The sequence below is a fragment of the Camelina sativa genome, chromosome 17 (genome assembly GCF_000633955.1).
Source record: "Camelina sativa cultivar DH55 chromosome 17, Cs, whole genome shotgun sequence".
NCBI lineage: Eukaryota > Viridiplantae > Streptophyta > Magnoliopsida > Brassicales > Brassicaceae > Camelina > Camelina sativa.
The window spans coordinates 31930655-31953968 of record NC_025701.1 but is presented as its reverse complement, the minus strand read 5'-3'; the positions used below and the strand labels follow the sequence as shown (position 1 = coordinate 31953968).

Here is a 23314-nt window from a genome sequence, read left to right as displayed (position 1 = left end):
TAGTTCGAGTTATATTATTTCTCTATACAAATATATTATTTCTTCATAATTCTACTTTTCTTTTTATTCTAATTTAGCTAGTTCGAGTTATATATATTAATTAACATGGTAATTGGTTGAGTTAATTTGTGTAGTGAAAGCAAATTAATTAAACAATAATAAATAAATAAACTGTATAGACGTAATTCCCATATTGGTAATGTTTTGTTTTTGTGTGGTTTTTGATGTTAATATTAGTCATGTTTACTAGTAAGAAGAACGTAATGATAGTTAGTTCCCATCCCTAGCTATATTAAAAAAGGTTGCAACAACTTCATAGCACCATCTGTTAAAAAGTGAAGAGTCAAGAAGAAAAAACAAAAAGGGAATGCATTAAGGGACAGAACTGTGGAATGTTTATACACCAAAAAGGTAAGGTAATATTAAGTACACAATGTGAACATGTGATATAAACGTTAATCAAAATAGCAATCATCCTTATCATGCAGCCAGACTATAGTGGCCTTATGCTCTCCTTGGGGTGGAACAAAAGGATCGCATCTGAAGGTGGAACAAAAGGATCGCATTTGAAGTCACCTGCAATGATAGTTTGACAGTAATAATAGCCCACAACTTAATAAAATTTACAAAAAGAAAAGAAAAAAAAGGAACATGCACTAGAACATTGCAAAATAACATAACATGAAAAGAAAAAAAAAATCATGCTTTTTAAATAAATAAAACTTGTTGGAGATTTCTTTTGATGGGAAATGGAAGAGAATAAAAAGGAGAGAAATGTGCTAAATATACCTAAGATCGCGAGTGATGTGAATATATAAGAAAAATAAACCCTCTCAAAATAAGAAGAAGAAAGGAGACAAAGCAATAATTAGCATAATCAAGAAGGAAACAAGACGTACTAGAAGTCTCCCACGATCGATGAAGTACAAAATCAACCCAAAAGCATGATGTAACAGAGAATAATCCATTTTTTTTTTGTTCTTCCTATTTAACTATATCAAAATATCACTAATTTTATACGTATCATCCAAATTGAACTAATGAAGTGTACTACAGCTGGATCTTATAATTTATATGTTTTGTTTAAGTTTTGGTTAAATTGGTAAATACTTATACAATTTAAAAAATAAATTACAATATCTATAGAAATCTCATAAGAATTAGTAGATATTTTTACACGTAGACTATTGATGGGTCTTAAAAGCTAATAACGTAATTTATCTTCTAAATTTAAATTGAGGAACCACAAAAGAAAGAAAAAATAGTTATGAGTCGTTTCAAATGACTAAGTGCATCATTAGTGGGCCAAATAAATTAAGGTCAAGATGATAAATTGGTGTACCGTGTACTAGGAGGAGAGTAATCATGTATATCAAAATTAAGGTCAAGATGTTCATTGGTCTCATCATCAAATTGGTGTACCGTGTACTACTTAACGTTCCATCTTTGGCTTTCTTAACGACTCTTGATTATGTTTGAAAAAACTGGCTTGACGAAAACTAATTAAATACTTTTTTTTCCTTTCTATCTCGAAAAAGAGGTTACCACAAATTTCATAACACTAACAGACAAAGTGAAGAATCATCAAGAAGAAGAAAAAAAAAACAATTACAATAAAATAGATTAATCTGCAACTAATTATACTTTTTTCTTTTAATAATGTATATCTTTCTGATTCCAATCCAGCTAGTTCCAGTTATATTAATTTACATAATTGGTCATGTCATTTTAAAAATGTTAAATTGTAAATATTAGTCATGTACATCTATGAAGAACGTAATGTGATTAAATTAATCCTACAATTTACTTCAAATGTTGATAGGAAATGAGTAATTCAGATGATTAATTAAGTGAGTATATGAGTCATGGCTCAACAAAATTTCAAATTTCCATCCACATTTTTTATCCAAAGGAACACGTAAACTTTAATATGTCCATGCATCTTTTTTTCGTATTTCCAAAACATTATTATATTTTCCAAAAAAAATCATTACTACTATATAATTAATTAGAAACAATTCAATCAATTCTGTATAAATGTTGTGCGTACAGTGTTGTCAATGTTCTTATTGATTCTTTTCACATTTCTTTGCCAATGCTAGTACACATATTTTTATGCGTACAAGTTGTAACTTGTAATGGTCAGTGGTTGTAATAATAATAATGATAACTAGATTTGGGCTCGTGCTAGAGCACGAGTTAAAGTTCATTTTATTTCTATTGCACTTTTTATATAAAATATAATTTATATGATTGTTTAAAAATGTTTTTTTTGACAATATGTGGTTATTTATATCGTACTTGTGTGCTCGTACACGGTTTTGAATCTAGTGATTAAATTTTACCCGTGCTCTAGCACTTTGGTGACTAAAAATTTCTCAATGATTTTTCAATCTTATTTTGTGAGAACTTTCTTAAATTTCGTAACATCTTCTTTCTTCATCCCTGCTTGGATTTTGTTACCCTGTAAAAAAGGTATAATCAGAAATCACTTTTAATCCATGGAAAGAGTGATTAAATTTTGAGATTTTGTTATCTATATATGGTTAATTAAATATTCTTTGGAAATTTGATGATATTCTTTTGAATATTCTTTTTAAGAAAATCTTAAATCGAGATTTAATTAATGGTTACAACTCATATAATCTATAACCTATCAAATATCAAATAATTAATTTTATAATTCATATTATATAGTCTACAAAAAAAAAAAGTTGTGTACTTCCGGATAATAATACCTGTCTGAATGAGGCCACCAAGTTTCTCGCTGCTGATTCTGTTTTGTCCCAGTTTTGTTGATTTCATCAATTCGTAGATCCGATGACATCAAGCTAGAACTTGTTCTCATATCTTATGCTATGTTGATACATCCATTTTGGATATACGATAAATAAGAAATTACATAACCGATCATCCATAAAACTTATAAATGGCCAAATTAGCTTACAAGCTTTCTTGGTGTTACTCGGTAAAATCATAAAAAAAATATATATATATGGAATTGGTAAAATTAACTTATCCAAACAAATTCAGAAGAACTCAAGTTTTTTTTTCTTTTCTTCCTATCTCCTTCAGTTACTTCCCTTCATTCCTATCTGACAAGACACCAACTCGACTGCAGTGTTCTGATGAGGCTGCAATTGTATGGAACACTCGACAAATGGTTAAAACACAACAGCTTAAGGTCTTTCGATCATTGTCTTTTTCGCTTATTTGAAGTGTTCAATCTTGTTGATTTGCAAATTGGGCAAAGATTCTTCAGCTTCAGCCATTCTTTGATGCATTGGCTATGGAAGAGTGAGATGCTCAGTCTTCAAACCAAATTTTTTTTTATCTAACAACCTCTTTATTTGGCAACAATTGTGCAAGATTGTTGAGAATTTGACATCTGCAATCTTGAGGAAAAATCGATCACCGACACACAATTTGGTCTGATGTGAAGATGCAATCGCTGTAGCAGGTTATTGTTGAAACAAGGAGCTGCGAGGGATAATGACTGTGCATCGGTGATCAGGCGTATGATGCATGACAAGGAAGCGGAGCTGACGTGTTATGGTGGTTGCGAGCTGGATATGGGAAATAAAACAGAATCGAGAGAAAACTTATTTGGGGAAAATTCTTCTCGACAATTAAGGAAGGATAGACGCCTTGACGAACAAGCAATTGCCATAAGCGAGGATTCGAAGATCTTCTAGGTAGGGTTTGAGGTGGCCGAGTATAAAGAGCCAAGGGATTTGTCATACGTGTTTTTTTAACACTTGGGGAAAACTTATGTGTGAGATTGTAAACTTCAAGGCTAACAGATAAAGCTAAGAAGGTGAGTGTTATTCTTCTTTTAGATCTACCCTAGGAGAGTGTTTAGATAGGAGAAAGAAGATAGCTTAGATTCAATCTTGTAACCAATTAATATTGTTTAATAAGATTGAGTAGAAAAGTGTTTGCTTGGCGTGTTTCCAAACAGAAATGTGTGTTAAGATCTCTATACCTTTACATGATGCTTTACACTTCTTCCAATAGAGTGATTACATGTTGTCAATGTAAGGGTGGGTGCATTTTTTCAACAAGTTCGGAGAACAATCTTTTCACGTACCACATAATGTTTTATCGAGGAAACAGAGTACCGCTACTGTTTAAAACACATATATTTTTGTAAATCATGGACATTCAAGGACGAGTACAGAGAGAGAGTTGGGTTAACCTAATTCTCAGCCTCAAGCGCCAACAATTAACCTAATTGACAAAGAGAGATTTGGGTTAAAGGGAAGCTTTTGCTTAAATATCTTTCTTATATCAAATGTTTCGGTACGAGTTTGAAGCTGAATTATTTGGCTCTTATCACACAACTTTAATGATCTTTTTTTGTGAAAGAATCTATCTATATACTGAACCGGATATATCATATTTAACAGCAACCGTGGTACTAGGAGGAAGACGAGAAGTTGCTCATCGATTGCATGCTGCCTTGGGAACCAAGAAAGGTGGTTTTGCCCTTGAGAAAACCAGAGTACCAATGGGCAGAGAGTTTGGGAGATCTCTTGCGTTGGGGGTCGCTGAAGTTGACAGAGTACAATCCGAGACTATTCTCATATCCGGTTCGTAACTCGTACAAATCCATAAATGACCATACGAAGTAGCCTCTCGTGTCTGATCCATTCCTACATGTAGTCATGTCTTTTGTATCTTTCATACACCGATAAGAGCAGAGATGGCAAGATGCATTATGAAACACTTTTACTTACCTAACGGCTTTCAGCACTGCACCAATGTAAGCATCTAAATACTCAATCCTTGGTGTGTCCTTCTGTTGCAGTTCCAAATCTTGTTTCATGTTTTTACCTATATTTGTTTGCATTGGCAAGATAATTAAATAGACTAAGACAAACACAAGAGAGAAGACAGAGGGAGCGAGAGAGAGAGAGACCATTCTCAAGAATGTAGACAGGAGGATTGCCATAGCGCTGCATTATATACTCCAGGATGCCTTCCATAGCCCATGGAGAACCAACATACTTGTCCTAACAAAAACAAAAACAAAAACAACTAGTGAAAAAAGTATTGGGAAGACTTAGTTGTATAAGTAGTTAATACTAGGCGCATTGCATCTGAATTTAGTAGCCTCGAAACTCTTACCTTCAGAGAAGAAACTGTCTCCCAAGCAATAAAAAGAAAAAAAAATGATTAGCTAATGCAAAATATCATAGGATTAAAGAGCAAAGATATATATATATTCTATAGATTGAGTTTTTTGGCTCCTACTATTAATAGATACGCCCGAGTCTGAGGTAAAATCTTTGATTTCTGAAAGTGATGGGTTCATTTCGTTGTTTCTCACAGAAGCCGTAATATAGTGAATAATTCCCATGAAGTCAGATGAGCCTTTAACTTGTTCTGATTCTTCCTCTGAAAAAACTGGCAGTCTTGATCCAACGGTTTTTCTCATCGCATCAGGATAGTCTCCGTATATAACCGGCTCAAGCATCCTGAGTTTTCAAGAATAGAAGTTTTATTTTTATTTTTAAGCTTAAAAAATATGTTTTTTTTTGGATATATATGTTGCCTAAGTTTGTCTGTGCATGACTCACCATCCTAGGTAGAAATCATTGGCTCTTTGCGTTGCGATTTCATCATCCTTGGAGCTTGTCGAAGGAGTAAAATTTATTGCAAATAAGCTAAAGCCTACGGAACCTCCTTGTATATCCTGCACATTACATATATATATATATATATAATACCTTACTCCTTTGTAATCAAGTCTCACATTCAAGAGAGAGTTATCTAAAAAACAGATATTATTACCTTGTACTTTTGCTTATATAGTCTTGAAACAGAGGCGTGCGCAAGCAACAAGTTATGGCCGACGATATATGTTTCAGTGGAAGAGTTCCCTAACAAGCAGTTTCTGTCCGGGAAGGAGCAACGACCAGGCGGTGAACTCCCATCGTTGTAACCTCCAATAGTGAATATATTAGCCTCGTTGATCGTGGTCCAGAATTTGACGTAGCGCCCAAACTCTCTGAAGCAAACATCTGCATAAGCAGTGAAGTCTTTGCTGCGATATGACAAAATAACAAGAAGAAGCTTTTCATTTTTCAGGTAACTCTTTGTAGCATCATGTGAAAGTGGAAGCAAAGTAAATTAAAATGCTTGCGCTCTACATGATTCTGCGGTTGTTCCATCCTCCATAGTCATCCTCGAGATACTGAGGATGATCGTAATGACAAAGTGTAACATGTGGCTCAATTCCTGCAGTAAAATTGCATATAGTCTAGTTAATATGAAGTAAAAAGCAAAGTCTACTTCCGCAGTAGAAGAGTTTAAAGTCGGTTTAGAATTACCATGTCTCACAAGTTCTTGGATGAAGTTCTTGTAGAACTGTAGACCTTTCGGGTTTATGGAACCTCTTCCATCTAATGAGACAAGAGCTCATTAAGTTGATCTTTTGGAGTAAAGTAAGGAAAAAAGGTCATACTTAAAGAAGACTTACTGAGAATAAGCCTAGACCAAGAGATGGAGAATCTGAATGCATGTAAGCCAGTTTCGGCCATAAGCTTCACATCTTCCTGCAGTGTCAGAAAAAAAAAATCTTTTGTATTTCGTTTGGTGAATATATATAAATAACATGTATATAAAAGAGAACGAACCTTGTACTTGTGGTATCCATCACAAGCTATGTCTCCGTTATCCATGTTACCTGCCAAGTGTATTGGAGCAAAGGAGATAAAACAGAAGATGATATAGATCAAAGACAAAAAATCAAATGTATTTTTCTTCTTAAAGTACTTGAAGAGAACCTTATTCTCTAAGCATAGAGCTGCTAATTTTGTTTGACAAATTAAAAAGAAGCTAATTTTATGCAATGTTGTTTTTTTTTTTAAAGTCACCAAAGCAAACCAAAACAGAATTGCATATGGTTTTTGGTTGGTTTTTTTTTTTTTAAGCAATACTAGATTTTAACCCGCGGTACACCGTGTGCATATAGTTTTATAATTATTTATATATTATATTCTATTTATTTGTTAAATATTGGATGTTTTATAAATAGAGAAATAACCTAATTTTTCGGCTGCTTGTGCGACTAAATGTTTATATTAATTTTTTAACATGTAATATACTATATGACCATTTGTTTATTATATTTAGTTTGTTTTGTTTAGTGTTTGAGATTCTATTTCGATTTTTAATTATTATAACAAAAAATAAGGGATCTAAATACATAATAATTCATTTATATGATATGATTAACTCACATTTTTCCTAATGAATTAATTATTTTACACAATCTTAGGTAAAACAAATTGATTTTATATGTCAGATATTATAATATTAATATTGTTGGCAAATAATAAAATAAGGATTTAACCCGTGTTAGCACATATTTAATAATATTTTATTAATTCCAACATGTCCTTTTTATAACCACATTATATAGTATTTTAATTTTTTTTTAATTTTACATATTCGTAATATTTTAAATTTTACTAAATTTATATATATATATATATATATATATATATTAATTATAATATTTAATAATTAAGAATCGAAATTCTTCTTACGTTAAGAATCAAAACTCACAGGTTTGGAAAATAAAATGGAAAATATATCATAGTTTATTTCTCTATATAATATTGATTGCTGTTTTTTTATTTTTGGTTAGAATGAAATGTAAAATATTTAGGAAACAAAATCTGAAATGATGTTATTTTTGGAAAGTTTTTAGGGATAAAATTTGTAAATAATTTTTTTAATATATATAACTTCAATGGTAAAACACCAAACGTACTTAAAAAATGTTAATAAATTTAGGAAACAAAATCTGTCGTGATAATAATTTTAGAAATTTTTGAAGGGTTAATGTTGTAAAGAAAATTTTAAATAAGTAAAACTTAAAGGGCATAACACAAAATGTACTTCAAAAATGTTAATATAGATATCGTACAACCATAAAACCAAACTTAACCAAATCGAATAAAATACAGTTTTTAAATGGTTTCAGTTTTCATAAAACCGTAAAACCGGAAAAGTGAACTGTAAACCGGAATACCCACCCTCCCTCAGACCAAAGTGCAATTAAAGACCAAAACATAGAAAAAGATAATGGAAAGAAAGAAAAAAAAAAGCTTACCAGAGTGAAGGAAAGTATCCCAAACGCTAGGCTTCCTCCCGTCTTCGTTAACAGCTCCTTCCCACTTTAAGAAGAAACCAAAAAAACTTAAAAGACAATCGAGAAGAAGAAGAAAAGAAACAGAGAAGAAGGGATGGGATTGCTTGGTTACCTGATAAGCAGATATCCCGGCTCCGAAAACGAAACCTTCCGGGAAATCACTCCTGCTGTAACTGTAAGCATGGCAGCATTTTCCAAGTCCAGACGAAGCTACAAGAAGAAGCAACACAATCCTGTTTACGAGAGACAAAAACCCTTCCATTTAGGCTCCACGAGTGACTGGCTCTCATATACTCTGCTTTAGATGTCTTCCATATATTTATTTATCTGTTTCAGATCAATTGTGACTGAAAATATCGTTTTCTATATATTTCTTAAAAGAAATGTTATTTTAATATTTTTTTATTCACATGATAGGCAAATGAGAATATGTTTTGATCACGTGTATCCACGTCGACACCGACAAGCTGAAGAAATGTGCGTACAGGCGGATCTACAGTCAAAAGGGGGTGGGACACGGGCCCATATTTTTTTTTAATAAAAAGATTTTGTATTTTAACACACTTTTCTATTAAAAAAATTTGCATTCTCTGCTTTAGCTCAAAAATCTCAACATCTTCAGCAAAATAGACTGACTTCTTTCCAACAAGAAGGTTATGCACTGTATCCAACTTAGCATTCACCGTAGCAAACTGATTTGAATCATGGTCTTCATATGCTCTTTTCCGCTCTAAATCTGCATTCTTAGTACTGTTGCTTGATGCTAGCCTTTCTATTAACTTCTCAGCATCATCTGGGTACCTTGTCTTGAAGTTCCCATCACTAGCAGCATCCAAAGCCATCTGATACCTCCAATCAATACCACTGAAGAAGATACTAATCAACTGCACCTCTGAAAACCCATAATGTGGACAGTCCCTCTAGTATGCTTTGAATCTTACCCAAGCAGCTTTGTAAGATTCAGCAGGTCCTTGTCTAAAGGTAGAGAGCTTAATCCTCAGCTCATCAGACTTCGCATCATCATAGAAGTAGTTCAAGAATGCCACCTTGATGTCATGCCAGGTTGTCAGAGATCCTGGTTTCAGCTGCCTTAGTCAATGAGAAGCTTCCCCAGCAAGAGAGTATGGGAAAAGCTTGCAGTAGAGATAGTCTTCTGTGACTCCATTAGCCTTGATGCTTGTAACTATATCCTCAAAGTGCTCTATGTGGTATAGAGGCTTCTCATTTGGCAAGTTCTGGAATGGCCTTTGTCCAACAAGAGCGAAGTAGGCAGGCTTCAGCTCAAAGTCATTCCTTGGGAATGGAGGAGGGACAATTGCGGAGCGGTTCTCATAGAATAAGTCTGGCCTGTTGAAGTCCGCAAGAGTCTTGACAAGTTCTCCATTGTTGTCCTGTCGCCTCTGAACATTCTCCGCATCGGCTCTGGCATTGCATCGATCGACACCAGCATTGTGACGATCGATGCCTTCCTGGTTGCGTCGATCGATGCCATCGTTGCGTCGATCAACGCCATCTGCATTCCCATCGGCCACAACGAGTTCTTCTTGAATAACCTGGCCTTCAGCATCAAGTTTTTGGCCACGTTCGTTGCGCACATTACCCTCTTGATCCTTCAAAACCCCAGCCTCATCAGGTCTCAATATGATTAGATTGGCCATCTTCGCTGATTTGGCTGTTTTTGTGTTATCACGCTCTAGTTGTCCTAACTCTTGGTTTGTAAGCTTAACAACCGGACCAGTAGGATTTTTTCTGGTGCTAGGCTTAGGCATGTACCTGAAACACACAAGAGAAAAGAAAAAAAAGCGTGTGAGTAAAACAGAAAAAGAAAAAATTTAGACAAAATCAAAGACTTTGATCTAATGGTGAATCAAAAGAGTCTCCGGCAATGACGCCAAAATTTGATATGCTCAAATTTACCCTAAAGCTACTCTCTCAAATTAAGAGGTCAATTGTAGTACTTAGGGATCGAATCCACAAGAACTCTAGATTCACACAATAGATTTAATAATCTTTTAATTATGCTAAACAAAAATATTTTAATTAAATAGCAATGCAAAAACAGAAAATAAAGAGTTGTAAAATTCAGAAGGATTAAACGCTAGGCCTAGGGAAATTCTCAGGAAATCATGGAAAATCAGATCAATTAATTAAGTAAGCAAGATTCAACAATTAAGCACCGTTCTTGAACTCTAAACACAATTGTAAAATAAATCAGTTCTCACTGCAAATATTATCTAAGTTTTAAAACCTAAAAATCCAAATCTCTTTGCAAAATTCAAGTTAAAAACCAGCAATAAAATCAGGTTTAGATAAGTTCACAAAATCACTAATTCAAATTTTTTGCAAAAAGTAATTTTGCTGACCAAAGGTTTTATCAGGAAAATCAATTATATTCTCATATCAATTAATAATCCTAAGATCTAAATCCAGATGACTAATCAATGATCTAGCATTAAAAACAACCTATGGTGAAGAACAAGAAAGATAATGAATCATAAATTAACAGATCTAACAATCCATGAAATCCATAATGAGAAACCCTAAACCTAACAAGCAGATCTACTCTGACATAATTGTATGAACACAAATCATGAATAAAATAGATAGCATTAAGAGATTAAAAGAAGAAGAAAAGGAGTTCTGAATCTTCTCTGTATGAGTCTTGATTCTGCTCTCCAAAACTCTCTAAAATCTCTCACAGGGTTTTGCTCTCAAAAGTTGCAGGGAAAAATAAAACTTAGGTCTAAACAATGACCATAAAAATCCTATTTATATTCCTAAACACGTCCAGGGACTAATGATGCAAATATGGAAGACTTTGGGGCAGATTTGTAAATCTTCAAAACTTGTGAGGAAAACTTCCGATTTCGTATTTGGCCTAGCATCGATTGATGCATATACTGTGTCGATCGATGCACTCTCTAAATTTGTCTCCCAACTTTGCAACTTCAGCCTCAATGCTTGATTCTGCTCCAAATCCTCCTATTTAGCTCCATTATGCTCTCATCCATGTTAAATCCTATAAAGACTCAAAAGACTCTAAAAATACCAGAAAGACTCTGGGTGCAATTGGTGATTAACAAACTGAAACAGCTGAATAGGTTGAATAATGATGGGCTGAATAAAAATGAGCTGAACCATCAAAATAAGTTGAAGAAACTGAACGAGCTGAAAAAACTGCAGAGAAATAAATTAGTATGCTAAATGGTGACCATTAAGTTGAATAGCTGAATACAAAAATATAATATTAATAATTTATCTATAATAATATATGAAACTATATATATAACTAAATTATATATTTAAATATAAGAAATACGTAGAGAAATATACCTTTCACTCATGGCTACAATTGTTTATGGAAAAAGGTGTTTAGCTCATAATTATTTTTTCCTGAAGATAAATCGTGATGAGTTATGTATATATAGGATCTGATTTGACTTTTGATTTTAATCAATAAAAATATTAATTATTCGAAAAAGTTTAAAATTGAGCTGATTTTGCGTACTAGAATATCTTTTATTTGTAACAAATAATGCTAATTTAAATTATTAGTTTAATATTGAGCATTAAATAATGAGAAAAAATTTGCAAAAAACAAAAAAAAAATAGTTAACAAACGATTGTTTGTTACATATTTCAAAATTATATAGATATATATATAATAATTAAAAAATATAAATGTAATTTTTAAAAATTGATTTTTAAACTAACAATCTTTGACTTTCCTAGATTATCGAACAATCTAGATTATGACGATTGTTTTGTTAAATGATATTTTTTAAAAGTCAAAAATATTAATTTAAATATGTAAATTGAATAAATATTATTTTTTTTTAGTTTTCCATCTCGTTCAATCTGTTCATCTCCTATAATCTGGTTGAACAATTTTCAGCCAAAAAGTGATATTTTCCAGTCACAAGGTGGGACCCAATAAATCTGGGTTGGAAACATATTTATCTTAAATGGTGAGTTTTTGGCTGAATAAAGTTGGAAAGCACGTTCAACTCATTCAACCAGGTTGAAAAGTACAACCATTTGCAGCCTCTATAATCAAGACTTATATCATGGCTAAAAACACCTAAAAATCATGATATATCAACCGACTCTGAGGGAAAAACATCTGGAGAAACATCTGCTGGATGTATCCCTTCAAAAGGTTTGATGTACTCATTTGCTTCAATATATGTATTTCCTGCAATTATGTTCAACTAATATTCATTTCTTGACTGAGTTATAGGTACATGAAAACACTTAAGCCTTTTGTTAAGAATCATGCAAGGCCATAAGCATGTATGGCTGAGGGGTATTTAGCTGGATTATGCGTTGCATTTTGTTTAGAGTTCTTTAAAGATTCAGTACCAGTTTAAGAAACAGTTAATCACAATGAAGATATTGAAGCTGATAAAAGCGTGGTTGAAGGTCAACCTCTGAAGAAGGGTATATAAGTTACCCTATCAGATAAAGATAGAGACACTGCACATTGCTATGTGCTAATGAACATGGCATCTTTGGATCCTTATGTCGAGTAAGAGGTAAGCCTTTATGTTTCATCTACTAATTATTAATTTATTATTATAATTTCATTCTCAAAACTGTTGTTTAATGTAAAATCAGGATGCATTTGGAAGAATTACAAGCTAATGATGCTCGATGTGCTAAAAATGAAACTTTGTTATGGAAAAACCATACTGAGCAGTTTGCACAATGGCTTAAAATAAAGGTTTCCATGCAACTTGTCTTCTTGTTAAATTGACCGATTAGCTTGTAGCTTCATGATAATGTTTTGCTTGATGACTGGTTAGCTTATCTTGTAGCTTGATGGCTGGGTTTCTTGGAACAGATTGTTAGCTTATCTTGTAGCTTGATGAATGGTTCCTTGGCATAGATTGGTAGCTTCATGATCATGTTTTGCTTAATGACTGGTTAGCTTAGCTTGTAGCTTGATGACTTGTTTTCTTGGCACAGATTGTTAGTTTCATGATCATGCTTTGCTTATTGACTGGTTAGCTTAGGTTGTTTCTTTATAATTGGTATTCGTGATTATCATTTTAGTACTTCAGCTTGATGATCAAGGTTGGAATTTTACTGTGGCAGATTCATTCAGACTCAACAAATAGTCGTTCTTAAATTTTGAGTTTTCGATCGACGATGGAAAGAGTTTTTTTTTGTTGATTTGAAACGATTAATCGAATTGTATGTCTATGTAAATTAAAACGCTATGATTTTAGGTAAATATATATTTATGTTTAGTAATTTTTCTTGTACTAGTTAGTTTTATGCTGCAATATATTTAGTTAAATTTCAATTGAACCAATAATCAACAATGAATATATTTTTGAGTTTGAAACTTCAAAATATATATTTCCTAAATTTTACTTGTAACGAAAACTGTTTTTAGTAAACCGTTAGTTAAAAATTATTTGAGTAGGTATAGGAAAGTTTGAGAAACATTTGTTTTTATTTTATCTTAAATTTTATAAATTAAGCATAATTTGTTCTCAATTCAAGCGTGACCAAGATTGTGTGTCTTTGCGATATTGAAAACAACAAAACTAAATAGTTTCTTCTCTTTTTCAAAAAAAAAAAAATCCACAAACTATACTTTTCTAGATACTATAATCCGTTTTGAATTAAAATCACAAAAAATATATTTTTTTAAAAAAAATTCATTACTGAATAACTAAAAACAATTCAATCAATTATTATAAAAATAATCAATACAATAAAACTTGAATGTTTCTCTCCAGAGCATGACACATCATCATTGAGAAGCATTATGGAGATGACACATCAATTAAAACAGGTAACCAATGAAAATATTTTACTTAATACAGCTCATCATTCTATTCCAATAATAACCAATTATTATTAAGAACAATTTTTGGTGAAAACCCTTATATTCACCCTTTTTAGTTTTAACCAATCATTATGCCATGTCATATACCATTTAAAAGAAAATTAAAAATTAAACAAATTAAGTAAATTAAGAAAAGAAAATCATTAACAAAAAAAGATTAATTTTGTTAACGGGTTTCGAAGTCCTAAAATTTGTTTCATCCAATTTTCATTTTTTTCTCCAATACATTGTCGTTTTTTAAACACATTAGAAGTTAGATACTGCATAAGCATCATAACAAACAGATGAGAATAGATACCCGAAAGGACAACAATGATATATACTATTTTCTGACAAATTCAAAACTATTTGAAAACAATCTGCAAGTGAATGAGGAAGAGAGATTACCTCTCAAGTATTGAGTTCCACTATTGCACTTACAATGTCTTCATTGTGACCCTTGAGCGCCTTAACCCTTCTTTGCTGTGCGAAACCCCAGTTTAAGTCATGATCAAGTCAATGTCACGAGCCTCCACAATGGTATCATCAAATTTCTCTTCATCTTCTTCCAGATGTGCTTCAATTTGTGGCAGTCGATGCCTTTGAGAATGAGAATCACCGTGTCTCTGTGACTCTGTCCCATGTATTCATGTTTCCTCTAACGGCGACGCCGTTAAGGTTGTTTAGCAAAATTTATCTTTTCTGTTAATGATTTTATTTTCCAAATTTAGTTAATTTGTTTAATTTTAATTATCCTCTAAATGGTATATGACATGGCACAATGATTGGTTAAACTTAGAGAGTGTGAATATAAGAGTTCACCTTAGAGGTGAACCCAAAATTGTTCTTCTATTAAAGAACATAAGAAATTAAATGTTAGAAAATCTATAAGAGTTAATATATTTAGTTGGCCCATGAAGAATAAATCACATCTAAACTTGAACTTTTCACATGTATCGATTTGGTTTGGTGTGTTTCATGTAGTTGTATAAAATTATAAATATGTGAATGTGTAGAGAAATGCCACGAGCCATGAATGAGGGCATTTGACCTAAGTTCTAAAAAATAAGGACGCGCCATCGAACATACGCGGCAACAACTCCATCGACCGCCGTGCTTGGTCTCTGAAAACCCTCACAGTGAAGCCTATAGTTCAAGCTTCTGCAGTATCCGACACAAAAAGAAGAAAGCTTCATTTTTTTTTAGTTTTCGTCTCATTTTTTGTGAATTTGTTTTTTTTTGTAAATGGAATATTGTGAGGAATATTATAAAAACAGAGGAAGCGACAATTTGGGCGATGAACACAGAGATTTGAAGAACCAAATCTCGATTACATGAAGAAATTCCAAAACTTTAAAAGATTGCTCTCAAATATGTTGTTTTTTTTTTAATTGTTTCGTGACCTAATTTTAGATCAAAAGGCTATATTTTAAAAGCATGATGACTTGTTTCTTCCGTATTGTTGATTGGTTTTCTTACATCTCATGATAAGAAATTATATATTTTCAGGTCAGAGGGCTTTCAAAAGAAGAGTTTGATGATGGAAGAATGATCTGGATTTTTCATTGAGAGATAAGATTGAAGGCATGCCAGATATTAGTCTTTGTCTCTTGATGATGTTTACACAGCCTATTAAAACAAATCTTAGTGTACTGATCAGAGTTAGACTATTGTTCCTATTTTGTTTGGTATTAGTTTTGTTCCTAATTATAGTTTAACTTGCATAATATTATGTTAGACCACTGTTGTGGAATTAGTTGGTCATTCAAAGAATTGGAATTATTTTTTTTATTATTATTTGTTCTTAATTTCTGCAGATAAAGTTTTAGTCTTTTAAATTTAATTTTCTTGAAAATGATTTTGGCTTTGCCATGTTAACATGAGTTTTGGGAATGCACAAAGCACAATGTTCCCTTCTCATAATAAAGTTTATTTAAGGGCATTTATATAAATTTTCGGCCTAGAAGATTTTACAATGCTTTGTTTTAGAAGCTGCATATGATTTTTAGACAAATGCAATGAAACATTTAAGTGGTATGACGACGTTAAGAGTTTAGAAACATTACGTGAAATATTTTCTATACGAATGCATACAAAATATATGCAGGGACTTTTTGTAACTATTATTCATAAATGCAAACATGTAGAGACTTTACAATATATTTACTGTCTAAAACTAATATATGTAAAAAAAAAACTAATATATGTAACGTGTATTTATTAATGCATGCATTTGTAATAAAATAGTAAAATAAAACTGCTAAAATGGGAGCAAATAAAAATTTATAAATCTTAAATCATCTTAAATTTGTATATTCCATTCCAAGTACATATAAAAGGTTTTATTAAGTGTGATAGTCGATGAAAATATACACACATATATATATTACAATATAAAGACAAATTAATTATCTGTAAAAAAATAATTATCTTTAAAAAGTTATACACATACACTAAAAACATAAGAAAAAAAACATAGACGAATACATTCATCATTTTATAAAGTAATATATATCATTTTTTTACAACATTACAAATTATACGTTTGTCTTAGAGAAAGACTGAGTTCGAACCCAGATTTCGTGAGAAGGCAATAAAGGTGAGTACCAGTGTCTTCCCATTTATATATGTCTTATATCAGTTTCTTCATAAAATATTCACAAAAAATATTACTCAAAACAGTTTCGTATAAACTCTCCAATAGAGCTACTAATCCTCTTGATTCTCTCAAAAGAAAAATAAGTAAGGGACATGATTCTAGAGTAAATAACATTAGTTTGTTAAGTGTTAGGGACTAAAACACCAAAATATTATTTACTTGATTAGTTTTAAACACATCTTACAAAAAATCCTGCACATACCCATTATGTACGATGTGTATAAAAACTAATCAAGTTGTTAGTTTATTTTTGTTGCATTTGCATATAGAGTATATTCCAAGCATTGTTACTTTTTAATAGTGATTGTGCTCATAACCTATATAAGGAAGAACTGTTTAAATTTCTTCCTATACATGTTGCTATATTTGAAAATTTAGGATTGATTATAATAGTTCATAGGTTTTATGAGCTATGATGGAAAAACTAACACTAATGATGGTGCTCCAATGCATCATAATACAAGAAAAAACAAAATTGATTTTAGTCTATAATTTCATTATAATAATAAAGTAAAAATAATCAGAAACAAATAATAACAAAAACTAAAAACAAAATATTACCAATAGAATTTGTCAAAAACTAGATTAATAATGATTTTTAATTACAAACATCATACAAAAATTATCTTAAAAATAATTAAAACAAAAAATACAAAAACAACTCGCAGCGTAGCGCAGTTACTATCCTAGTTCATGATAAAAGTTGTTGCAAATTGCAAAATATCAAATAATTTTAAGGTTTGCGTGATTTTTTTTTATTTCTAAACTTGTATATTTAACCAATTATTTATTATTTTAGGTCCCAATGAATCCATGATCTTAATTTATTATTATTAAAGGTCCCAAAGCTATATTTGATTGATTCTAAGCTCTTTTTTGTTTTGATCCAAAAAAAAAAAAAAAAAAAAAAAAGAAATCTCTTTTTTGTATCTGATTATTTCAAGTGCGATTTTTTTTTAATCCCCAAGAAAGATGAAGACCATTTTACTATATTCAAATCTTATGCAAAATTATGCAAAGCTTTACACAAATTCTTTTGTTAATCTGTCCATGGAATTAACTACAAAATCGAAGCAGCCGAGTGTACTACGGACGTTGCACACAAGGTGTTCGACACAATTCCCCAATGGTCAAAACTGGGTCACGTGTCTCTCACGTTATAAAAAAATCCAGCTTCTTTCGATACAGTTTCTGTTATATTTCCCCGCTTACTTCTCTCTGAAGCAAGAAACCAAAAAAAAACCCAAAGAAAGCTTTGAGAGTCGTGTACTATGGAGTCTTCTTCTTCTTCTTTCACGGAAGGCAAACCCTACAAAGATGCTGAAGATCACATCGCTAAAGGAGAATACAACAAGGCCATGGAGATACTTGAAGATTTGGCTCGTGTCCATTGGGAAGATCAAGACGCATGGCTCCTTCGTCTCCAACAAGGTGAAATATTCTTACGTCTAGCGAAAGAAACAGAGGAACCTAATGTGGAATTGACTTACGTTTTGGGAACCCTAGAGTGCTACTCGTTAGATGATAGGTTATTTTCATTTTGTGCAAAATCACTCCACAAGTTGGCCAGGATGCTTGGCTCGGTATCGTATTACAAGAAGTGTTTGAAGAAAGCAAAACAAGCTTTATCTCTTACTCTCCCAGATGACTCCGATTCTGTTGCTAAGTTCATACAGTTGAGGGAAAAACATAAGGGAATGTTGAGTGTAATCAAAGATGCAGAGTCCAAGATCGCTTCTCCCGAGGCTCTAGTTGGTTCTATTATGGAAACAAAACTTTTGGAGTCAAAGAAAAGTCCAGACCCACACCCGCGTGAGGATTTGGTTAAACGGTTGAGGACGTTTTGGCTGGGGTTGGATGTTAAGGTCAAAAGGGACTTTATGAAAGTAAGCATTGCAAATCTTAAAACTTTTGTTTTGGGTCAAGTTGTGGAAATTTCCAGAGAAGGAGGAGTTGCTTTGGAGCAAGTTCTTGCTTCTGCAAGGAAAGACATGATATGGACATTCTGGATGTGTTGTTCGAATCACTTCTCGAGGGCTGAAGATTGTAAGAATCATCTTGAGAAAGAACATGCTGCAGATTTTGTGCCAAAGGATAGAGTCCAGAGAATAGGGAAGGACTGGACTCGTAAGATTTCTGTTGGAGGTTGGGAACCAGTGGATGCACTAGCTGCCGTTGAGATGATCAAGAATGAGCTCGCTTATGTGAAATCGTTTGCAGCTAAATGTAAGAATGGATAGTCTGAAGAATGGCCTTTAGCTGAAGATGAAGAGCGTCGTAAGTTACTCAAGGAAATCAAATTGATCCTTGTGTCGCTTTGTGACCGTAAAACATTCTCATGTAGCGTTCGAGACTGGTTGATGCGTTTTCCGGTTAAGCATCAGAGTCTTGTCGAATCTCGCCTACTGGAAACACCTCAGAGTATCTGTTTTCTTGAATGTAATGAACTCAATCATATCCTGGAGTTTCTGAATAACATAAAGCGTGAAAGGGATGATGGTACATATCTGGTTTCCAGAGCAGTAGACAGTGTCTTGGGCCGAACTCGGGTTAAAGAAAAGATCGACTTTGACCCTCAGTTTTCGTATCTGCTTCTGGATAGAAGACTGCTGAAAAGCAATAATACTCCGTTAACTGAGGATACGAAAATCAATGTTTTTGATCCCAATGTTTACTACGTCAAGGCACATGTTCAGGGAGATGATATCGTATCTTGGTTAACTGAAAACTATTCATTAGATAAGACCTTTTTCAGATCTATCAGGGAGCAGAACATTGATATGTGGGTAGCTGTTCTCAGAGCTGTTCAGTTCACATGTCGGAATTTGGGAACCAAATATGCAAAGAAAGCACTGGTCTTTGATTATGAAGCAGCTCTTACGGTGATCGAGAACATATGTATGAGCGAAGATGAACGGAGAAAGAATCTGCAGGAAGATCAGTGGATCAGATATGCATGGCTTGTATGCGAGAGGTGTGAAGAAAGAGTCCCTGAAGATTCCCTCACTTCAAAACTGTTCTTGTGTGCAGTACGAGATGTTTTGGAAGGAGCATTGCATCCAACATTTGATGTCCCCGATTTAGAAGACTGCTTGAGTCTTATACGTGAGCAGAAAATTCTTAGTGACGATAAAGTGTTGAAGTCCATAGGACTTCTGAAATCAATGGTCACCCACAAGGTTCATTCATGCCTCCAATATTCTTCATTAACAACAGAATAACATACTTAGCTTAATAAATTATCTACATGACTTGCAGGTTCTTCTAATCGATGCAAAGATTTTGTTGATTGATAATTCAAGGAAAAGTTTGCTAAACAATCTCGTCAGGCTTTGTGTTTATGACAACCGCACCTATATTCTTCAACTGATGAAACCCTTCTTACTGGTTGGTTATATACATACAGCTTTCATTTCAAGTCCTATTTGGCCTTTATATCGTTTCTTATATGTTTTGATGTCTCTTCTCATCTAGAATAAGATTCTAAATATGGAATCCAAAGCCAAGGCAGATGCAGTAGCAGTAGATCTTTTACTCGAGGAGGTGAAGAAGTCACAGTCAAAGAAAAAGAATGATAAAAAAAACAAGGTCTTTCAAGTTCTAAACTATTACTAGCAATATCGGTTTAAGTTCTCTGAACAGGTCAATAACGGTTTTTATCTTATTGGGGATAGCATATCATCCATTTGGATTTTGTTTCCATACTTTTAGGCTTCCACTTTTCTGCTTTGTGTATATAATACCTATTCATTATTTCTTCTCAAATTGCTTATAAGAATGAGTGGTGCTCATGGTGTAACAGAGAACTTCAACGAGCAAGCCTTGCACCCACGATAAGACTGTTGAACGGTAAGTACTTTTGGATTCATTTTTGCATGCTAATGAACTGTTTCGAGTTTTCTCTGAGCAAACGAGTTTTACATGTACAGTAAGCCTTCTGTCAACCTTGAACCGGAAAGTACATCTCCATCGGTGGAAGAAGATTCTATGGAACAAGAAGATGCTCTTGCAAGTGAGAGGGGTCGATTGGAAATTTCTTCCAATACTCAAAATCAAGAGGACGCTACTCAAGATGACCCTGGTTGATTAAAAGCTTTCTGAATTGACTGATAATTTGAATCGTATTGTTTTTGAGATGCATAATTATTATTCTTTCATTCGCCATCTTCAAGATACAAACATGCTTGGAGAAGATTCATTTTCGGCACATTCAGGGTCAACACTTGAAGGTGCTGCAGCCATATACAGTTCAGCTTTTGACATGACGCTGAAGGTAAATTGGTTGCCAAATCAAAACAAGATTTAATACCTAAACTCTCCTCTTCTGATTTAACTCATTCGATATCTCTTCACGTCCTTTTGATAAGTTCACAAAAACATGTGGTATTGCAGGCTCTCTGGAACATTAAGGTTCTCAAAGTAGATTTGATGAACAATATGCAACCATTTCAAGCGCACTTGGAACAACAAATTCCTTCTTCACTACAAGATGTATTTACTGCTTTGGTGTCAGAGGAGATAAAAAATGAGGGAGTCTACAGTTTTCTATTGAGCGACTTACTTACTTCTGTAGAAGAAGTTATTTCCATGGTTTGTGTGGAGAAGATATGCTTTCGAAGAACTGTATATCAATTTCTTTTTGTCCATAAGTGAAATTGTTATTCTAAACTTTCCTATGTTTTACTTTTTGCAGTCTAGTGATGCTGCTAAGGTAGTTGTGGCCATCCTTGAGTTTTGGTGTTGCTGGAAAATTCCAGAAAGAGAAAGTATGGTCACTCGCCTTTTCACGTTGGTGGGGAATGAAAGAATGAGTTGTCGAAAATGCAGAAGGATTACAAATTATCCAGAGCAAAGTTCTCCTGTTCTTGTTATGGCTGCAGATTCAATCAGACAACTCAAGGTATGTTTCGTTTATTTCTCTCTTTAGCTTTCCTGCAGAAACTGGTACATCCTCTTATAAAGCTGTTATGTGCTTAAATATATGCAGTGTGCTCTTGAGAGTATAAGTTTTGTGGACATACTTAGGGTGATTTGCATGGAATATCAAAAGTCATGTGACACTGAACAAGGAGGTTGTGGAGAGTCAAACTTTGTTCATCACATTATAAGCAGATGTCCACCTATCTTCACAATCGGTAAGTTTTGACAACCATGATTGTGATCTTATGTTTTTATCTCATTTATAATGCTTATAATAACACTTTGTTGGTGTTTTGTGGATCTGCAACATCAGTGTTAGAATGGAAGAAGAGTGAAACTGAAAAAGAAATATCTGAAACAACAAAGGCTTTCGACTGTGAGATGGATATCAGCAGGCTATACGTAGGCTTAGAGCCAAACACTAACTACCGACTTGTATCAATGGTAAAATCTGAAACAGGGTCACAAATGTTTGTCATATTGTTCTTCTGTATCTATCTGTTACAGTATGAACCTAGGTTATGCAGGTTGGTTGTGGTGAAGATGAAGAACACATTTGTGTAGCTTATGAAAATAACCGGTGGGTCAATCTCAAACGAGAATCTTTAGCAGGAGAGGTAAGACAAAACAGTTTCCCTTTGCCTTCCATGAGTTAAATTGAGAATTTAGATAGGGCAGACATGATTGACACCGTTTTGTGATGCTATAGGATGTTGGTGACTGGAATGATGTGATCAATTTCTTTGGAGAAAGGAAGGTTCGACTAGAGATTCTGTTTTATGAAGCTGTCCAATCGATGGCTTAGCAAGTGTATCAATATGGACGAATCTAACATTGATGTTTGTAAATAGATAGAGTCGCCAGAGTTTGTTTTGCCAACTAAAACTTACTAACGCAGTAGATATGATAAAAGTTGAAAATCAATGCGTGTAAGTAGATATTAATCAAGATTCTACGATATAAGTTCCCCAAAATCCAATAACTGCAAAAGAATAAAGCATGAAAAACACTAAAAAGAATTAGGAAGAAATTTTCGTTTTCTTTTTACACATTAATTTTGTGATGAATTATAAAGTGTTTATGGTCTCATGCATTTGACAAGAACGTCAACGAATCGCTGGTACATATGTTGCTTCATGTACATTTTCTCAACCTTTTTGCGTCCTTCACTCCCCAATTGTAGCCTTGTGTCTGGATTTCTAAGTAGAAACAAGAGATTATGAGCCAACTCCTTGTTACCTGGTCGTCCCATCGAGTGAAGTAGACCAGTCACGTTGTGTTGCACCATCTCTTTGGTTCCTCCTGCGTCTGTTCCCACCACTGCAAGTCCATAAGCCATTGCTTCGATTGTCACTCTCCCAAATGTTTCACCAACTCCCTGTTAAAGAAAAGGTTTAAAATTAACCGAACAAAATCGAAATGGTTACGCCGAAATCAAACCTAACATATACTAAGCTTCTGTGGAAAACTGTATATCCAATAATATTTTTTGAAGTCTTAAAAAGATTACCTGAGAGTTTGTAACGTAGACATCTGCTGCAGAGTATAAAGAAGCAACACGAGTTGTTGCTGGAGTCCACATAACTGACTTAGATAAGTTTCCGTTGTTTGATAAGAAGCTTAACATCTCTTTAACGTATCCGACTTTGTTGCTCTTCGAACCCACTGATCCTAGAAGAACTTTAAGTTCTTGCTTCTGTCTTCTTACGCCATTGTCAAGTGTGAGAGAAAC

At 33.3% G+C, this 23314-nt stretch overlaps 2 protein-coding genes and 1 pseudogene across 2 annotated transcripts in view; 1 reads left to right on the top strand and 2 right to left on the bottom strand.

Moving 5' to 3' along the window:
• On the bottom strand, nt 4249-8520 carry LOC104758567 (beta-glucosidase 1-like). Its single transcript, XM_010481453.2, has 13 exons — nt 8277-8520; nt 8126-8189; nt 6642-6691; nt 6485-6560; nt 6336-6407; nt 6156-6243; nt 5797-6049; nt 5583-5698; nt 5257-5480; nt 5131-5144; nt 4922-5015; nt 4740-4836; nt 4249-4655 (listed from the first exon to the last, which is right to left on the bottom strand). The coding sequence occupies exons 1-13, from the start codon at nt 8424-8426 to the stop codon at nt 4421-4423; spliced, it is 1533 nt and encodes a 510-aa protein (XP_010479755.1). The 5' UTR covers nt 8427-8520; the 3' UTR covers nt 4249-4420.
• LOC104758565 lies at nt 17567-22446 on the top strand (annotated as a pseudogene).
• The window catches only part of LOC104758566, a 3710-nt gene continuing 2938 nt past the window's right edge, over nt 22543-23314 (bottom strand). The window contains exon 5 of the mRNA XM_010481451.2: nt 22543-22960. Within this exon, the coding sequence (XP_010479753.1) occupies nt 22661-22960 (300 nt within the window). The 3' untranslated portion in view covers nt 22543-22660. The remainder of the gene's footprint in view (nt 22961-23314) is intronic.

Bases quoted from the DNA above. Each gene is read 5' to 3' on its own strand.
- LOC104758567 (XM_010481453.2), bottom strand. From the start codon at position 8,426: ATGGAAGGGTTTTTGTCTCTCGTAAACAGGATTGTGTTGCTTCTTCTT. The intron at 8,190-8,276 runs GTAACCAAGCAA...TTCTTCTTAAAG, and splicing joins CCGGGATATCTGCTTATCAG to TGGGAAGGAGCTGTTAACGA. The intron at 4,656-4,739 runs GTAAGTAAAAGT...GACTACATGTAG, and splicing joins GCAGTGCTGAAAGCCGTTAG to GAATGGATCAGACACGAGAG.